At 29.0% G+C, this 5,726-nt stretch overlaps 1 protein-coding gene across 1 annotated transcript; it reads right to left on the reverse strand.

Annotated features, from left to right (window-relative positions):
* Window positions 1–3,543: 3,543 nt before the first annotated feature.
* LOC125780313 (NADH-ubiquinone oxidoreductase chain 5-like) lies at window positions 3,544–5,104 on the reverse strand (the record flags this gene model as incomplete). The annotated part of the gene is given in 1 exon segment (XM_049462302.1): window positions 3,544–5,104. A coding segment is annotated over 1 exon segment (1,085 nt), but the record flags the coding sequence as incomplete, so codon positions are not given.
* Window positions 5,105–5,726: the final 622 nt, after the last annotated feature.

The raw sequence follows: 5,726 nt of genomic DNA on the forward strand, positions 1-5,726 counted from the left end.
CCACTATTTACAGGACTAGTACTAAATCCTAAATGATTAAAAAGTCAATTTATTATTATATTTATTGGAGTAAATTTAACCTTCTTTCCACAACACTTTTTAGGACTAGCTTGTATACCTCGACGTTATTCAGACTACCCAGATGCTTACACAACATGAAATGTAGTTTCTACCATTGGTTCATCTATTTCTTTACTAGGAATTTTATTCTTCCTATTCATCATTTGAGAAAGTTTAGTAACACAACGACAAGTAGTTTACCCTATACAACTCAGTTCTTCAATTGAATGACTTCAGAATACTCCCCCAGCTGAACATAGTTATTCAGAATTACCTCTTTTAACTAATTATCTAATATGGCAGATTAGTGCAATGGATTTAAGCTCCATATATAAAGTATTTTACTTTTATTAGAAACTAATGACAACATGCGCTGCCCTTGGCCTTCAAGATAGAGCCTCTCCTCTTATAGAACAACTCACCTTCTTTCATGAACATTAGTAGGTTACTTAATATTTATACTATTCTTTAATTCATACACTAACCGAAATCTTTTACATGGTCAAACTATTGAAATAATTTGAACAATTCTTCCAGCAATTGTCCTGCTATTTATTGCTTTCCCCTCCCTTCGGTTACTATACTTATTAGATGAAATTAATGAACCTTCAGTTACGTTAAAGGCTATTGGACATCAATGATACTGAAGCTACGAATACTCAGACTTTATAAACGTAGAATTTGATTCGTATATAGTTCCAACTAATGAATTAGCGACAGACGAATTCCTGCTTCTAGATGTTGACAACCGCGTAGTTCTTCCCATAAATTCACAGATTCGAATTTTAGTGACAGCTGCAGATGTAATTCACTCATGAACAGTGAAAGCCTTAGGTGTAAAGGTTGATGGAACCCCCGGTCGATTAAACCAAACTAATTTCCTAATAAACCGACCTGGATTATTTTATGGTCAATGTTCAGAAATTTGTGGAGCTAATCACAGATTTATACCTATTGTAATTGAAAGACTTCCTGTAAATCATTTTATCAAATGAGTAACTAATAGAACTAATTCATAATTTTCATTAGATGACTGAAAGCAAGTACTGGTCTCTTAAACCATTTCATAGTAAATTAGCACTTACTTCTAATGAAAAAAAAATTAGTTAAAAAATAACATTAGTATGTCAAACTAAAATTATTAAACTATTTAATATATTTTGGTGCCTCAAATAGCCCCAATTGGCTGATTAAGCTTATTTATTATATTCCTTTATCATTAAATTGAATAAGAACATTTTTAGGACTTCTTCTAATTCCTTCTGCCTACTGATTAATACCCTCACGATGACATATTTTTTGAAATTCAATTCTTATTACACTTCATAAGGAATTCAAAACTCTTCTTGGCCCATCAGGACATTCAGGATCAACTTTTATTTTTGTCTCTTTATTTTCATTAATTTTATTTAATAATTTTATAGGACTATTTCCTTATATTTTCACAAGAACAAGTCACTTAACACTTACACTTACACTAGCTCTACCTCTATGATTATGTTTCATACTTTATGGATGAATTAATCACACACAACACATATTCGCTCACCTAGTACCTCAAGGAACCCCAGCAGTTCTTATACCATTTATAGTATGTATTGAAACAATTAGTAACATTATTCGACCTGGAACTTTAGCTGTTCGATTAGCAGCTAATATAATTGCAGGACATTTATTACTTACTCTTTTAGGAAACACTGGGCCTTCCCTTTCTTACGCAATTGTATCATTATTATTAATTGGTCAAATTGCTCTATTAGTTCTAGAATCAGCAGTTGCTATTATTCAATCATATGTATTTGCAGTTCTAAGTACACTATACTCTAGAGAAGTAAACTAATGTCAACACACTCAAACCACCCATTTCATTTAGTAGATTATAGTCCCTGACCTTTAACAGGAGCAATTGGAGCTATAACCTCTGTCTCAGGATTAGTAAAATGATTCCATCAATATGATATTTCATTATTTGCATTAGGAAATATTATTACTATTTTAACAGTTTATCAATGATGACGAGACGTATCTCGAGAAGGAACTTTTCAGGGACTGCACACCTTACCTGTAACATTAGGATTACGGTGAGGAATAATTCTATTCATTTTATCAGAAGTTTTATTTTTTGTATCTTTCTTCTGAGCTTTTTTCCACAGAAGTTTATCTCCAGCCATTGAACTGGGAGCTATATGACCTCCTGCAGGAATTCAACCTTTTAATCCATTCCAAATTCCACTATTAAATACAGCCATTTTATTATCTTCAGGAGTTACTGTTACATGAGCACATCATAGTTTAATAGAAGGTAATCATTCTCAAGCAACACAAGGGTTATTTTTTACAGTTCTCTTAGGAGTCTATTTTACTATTCTGCAAGCATATGAATATATCGAAGCACCATTTACCATTGCAGATTCAGTTTATGGTTCTACTTTTTTCATAGCAACAGGATTCCACGGAATTCATGTATTAATTGGAACAACATTTCTTCTAGTATGCTTAATTCGACATTTAAACAACCACTTTTCTAAAACTCACCACTTTGGGTTTGAAGCAGCTGCATGATACTGACATTTCGTTGATATTGTTTGATTATTCCTTTATATTTCAATTTATTGATGAGGAGGATAATTAATTTTTATCTATATAGTATATAAGTATATTTGACTTCCAATCATAAGGTCTACTAATTAGTAGTATAGATAATTTTTTCAATTACTATCATAGCATCAATTCTAATTATCATCACCAGTGTAGTTATAGCCCTAGCTTCCATTTTATCAAAAAAAGCACTAACAGACCGTGAAAAATGCTCCCCCTTTGAATGCGGATTTGACCCCAAGTCTTCTTCACGACTACCTTTTTCACTTCGATTTTTTTTAATTACAATTATTTTCTTAATTTTTGATGTAGAAATTGCCCTTATTTTACCTATAATTTTAATCATTTCAATTTCTAACATCATTATATGAACTACAACAAGTATTGTATTTATTATTATCTTAATTATTGGACTATACCATGAATGAAACCAAGGAATATTAAATTGATCAAATTAGGGTTGTAGTTAATTATAACATTTGATTTGCATTCAAAAAGTATTGAAATATCAATCTACCTTATAGCTCAGAATATGAAGCGATTTATTGCAATTAGTTTCGACCTAATCTTAGGTATTTTATGCCCTTATTCTATAACTAAATATTAATTGAAGCCAAAAAGAGGCTTATCACTGTTAATGATAGAACTGAGATTGATCTCCAATTAAGGAAGTATGACGTTCAAGAAAAAGCTGCTAACTTTTATCTTTTAATGGTTAAACTCCATTTGTACTTCTGTTTATATAGTTTAATAAAAACATTACATTTTCATTGTAAAAATAAAATTTTCTATTTTTATAAATTACTAAATATAATACACTACATCCAAGAATTATTCAATTACCCTAACATCTTCAGTGTTATGCTCTATTTTAAGCTACTTGAATAAAAAATTAAAAGAAATGAAAACAAGAAAATAATTCATAAAACAAATAATAAAAGATAAACCTTTAAGTTATTATTGTGCATAACAGATACATACTGAGAATATTTAACTAATTCATTATATAAATTTTGACCCCCTAAAAATTCTGATCAACCCTGATCAAAAGATTTACATACTCTTATTCCTAAGACTAATGGATAGTTAATAATTCCATAAGTAGAAATATAAGGTATAAATCATATAGAACCAGAAAAATAACTCACTAGATAATTATGCAAAGACTTATTAAAATAAAATAAAGAAACATTAGAAATTAAATAACCCAATACACCTCCTACCACACAAACAAATAAAGTTAATAATTTTAAATAACTAGGTAAACAAATTATATAGGGAGTAGGAAAAATTAATCAACTTAATATTCTACCTCCAACAATTCTCATTATTAGTAAACCACTTATACCTCGCAATATAACTCAACCTTCATCTCTCAACATGTTTAAAGAACCACAATTTAATTCTCCAGTTATAGTATAATAAACCAACCGAAAAGAATAACAGACAGTCAACCCAGTGGAAAAAAAATAAAGAAAAAAAGAAAATATATTAATATAACTTAACGAAACAACTTCTAAAATCAAATCCTTAGAATAAAACCCAGCTAAAAAGGGTATACCACACAAAGCTAAATTAGCTACATTAAAACACCCAGAAGTCAGAGGTATATATACTCCCAATCCCCCTATCAATCGAATGTCCTGAGAATTATTTATATTATGAATAATAGCTCCAGCACACATAAATAACAATGCCTTAAATAAAGCATGAGTTAATAAATGAAAAAAAGCAAGCTTATAAAATCCTATAGATAAAATTCTTATTATAAGGCCTAATTGTCTTAATGTAGAAAGAGCAATAATCTTCTTTAAATCAAATTCAAAATTAGCTCCTAATCCCGCTATAAATATTGTCAACCCAGAAAGCAACAATAATAAATCTCCCAACCATCTACCTCTTAATAAAATATTAAATCGAATCAATAAATAAACCCCAGCAGTTACCAGAGTTGAAGAATGAACTAAAGCTGATACAGGAGTAGGGGCTGCTATAGCAGCAGGTAATCAAGAAGAAAAGGGAATCTGAGCTCTTTTAGTTATAGCAGCTAACATAATTAATGCTCCAATAATTTCTATTTCAATACTATCCTTCATGCTTTCTAAATAAAAAATATAATTTCAACTTCCATAGTTTAATATTCAAGCAATTGCTAATAAAAAAGCCACATCCCCAATCCGATTAGATAGAGCAGTAAGTATCCCAGCATTGTAAGATTTTACATTTTGAAAATAAATAACTAAACAATAAGACACTAATCCTAAACCGTCTCATCCTAATAAAATTCTAATTAAATTAGGACTAATAATTAATAACATTATTGACAATACAAACATTAAAACTAATATAATAAAACGATTAATATTTGTATCTCCTCTCATATATTCCTTTCTATAATAAATTACTAAAGAAGCAATTAACAAAAACAAATGATATAAATAATAGTCTTATTCAATCAAACAAAAAAGTCATCACAATTCTAGTTGAATTTAAACTGACAACTTCTCACTCTAAAAATAAAGAATAATCATTTAACAAAAACACTAATCTAGAAGTAAAGAAACTAATTCTAATAGTAATTAAAATTAAAAATCTAATTCTACAAATTGATAAATATTTCACGATCTAAAATGATAAACCTCATTTCATTGACACCACAAATCAATATTTTAAATAAACTATTTAGATCTAAAGTCAAAATAAACAAATATCTCTCTTTAAAATTAATAGATTTAAAGGAAATCAATGAAGAAATAATAAAAAAAATTCACGAATCTTACCCCCTCTAAATGAATAAACCCCTGAAAAAATCTTTCCATGTTGACTATAAGCATATAAATACAAAAGTATAAGCAAGCACTAAAAAAAGATAATAAAGATAAAGAAATTATAGTAACCCAAGATCAAACTTACAATTCTATCTAACAAAGAAATTTCCCCCAATAAATTTAAAGAAGGTGGTGCAGCTATATTACAAGCTCTTAACACAAAATCACCATAAAGTTATTGAAGGCATAAAATTTAATAAACCCTTTATTGATTGTAAATAAACCTTCGACTCCCCAATC

Source organism: Bactrocera dorsalis, unplaced genomic scaffold, assembly GCF_023373825.1.
Source record: "Bactrocera dorsalis isolate Fly_Bdor unplaced genomic scaffold, ASM2337382v1 BdCtg492, whole genome shotgun sequence".
In the NCBI taxonomy this organism is placed as follows: domain Eukaryota; kingdom Metazoa; phylum Arthropoda; class Insecta; order Diptera; family Tephritidae; genus Bactrocera; species Bactrocera dorsalis.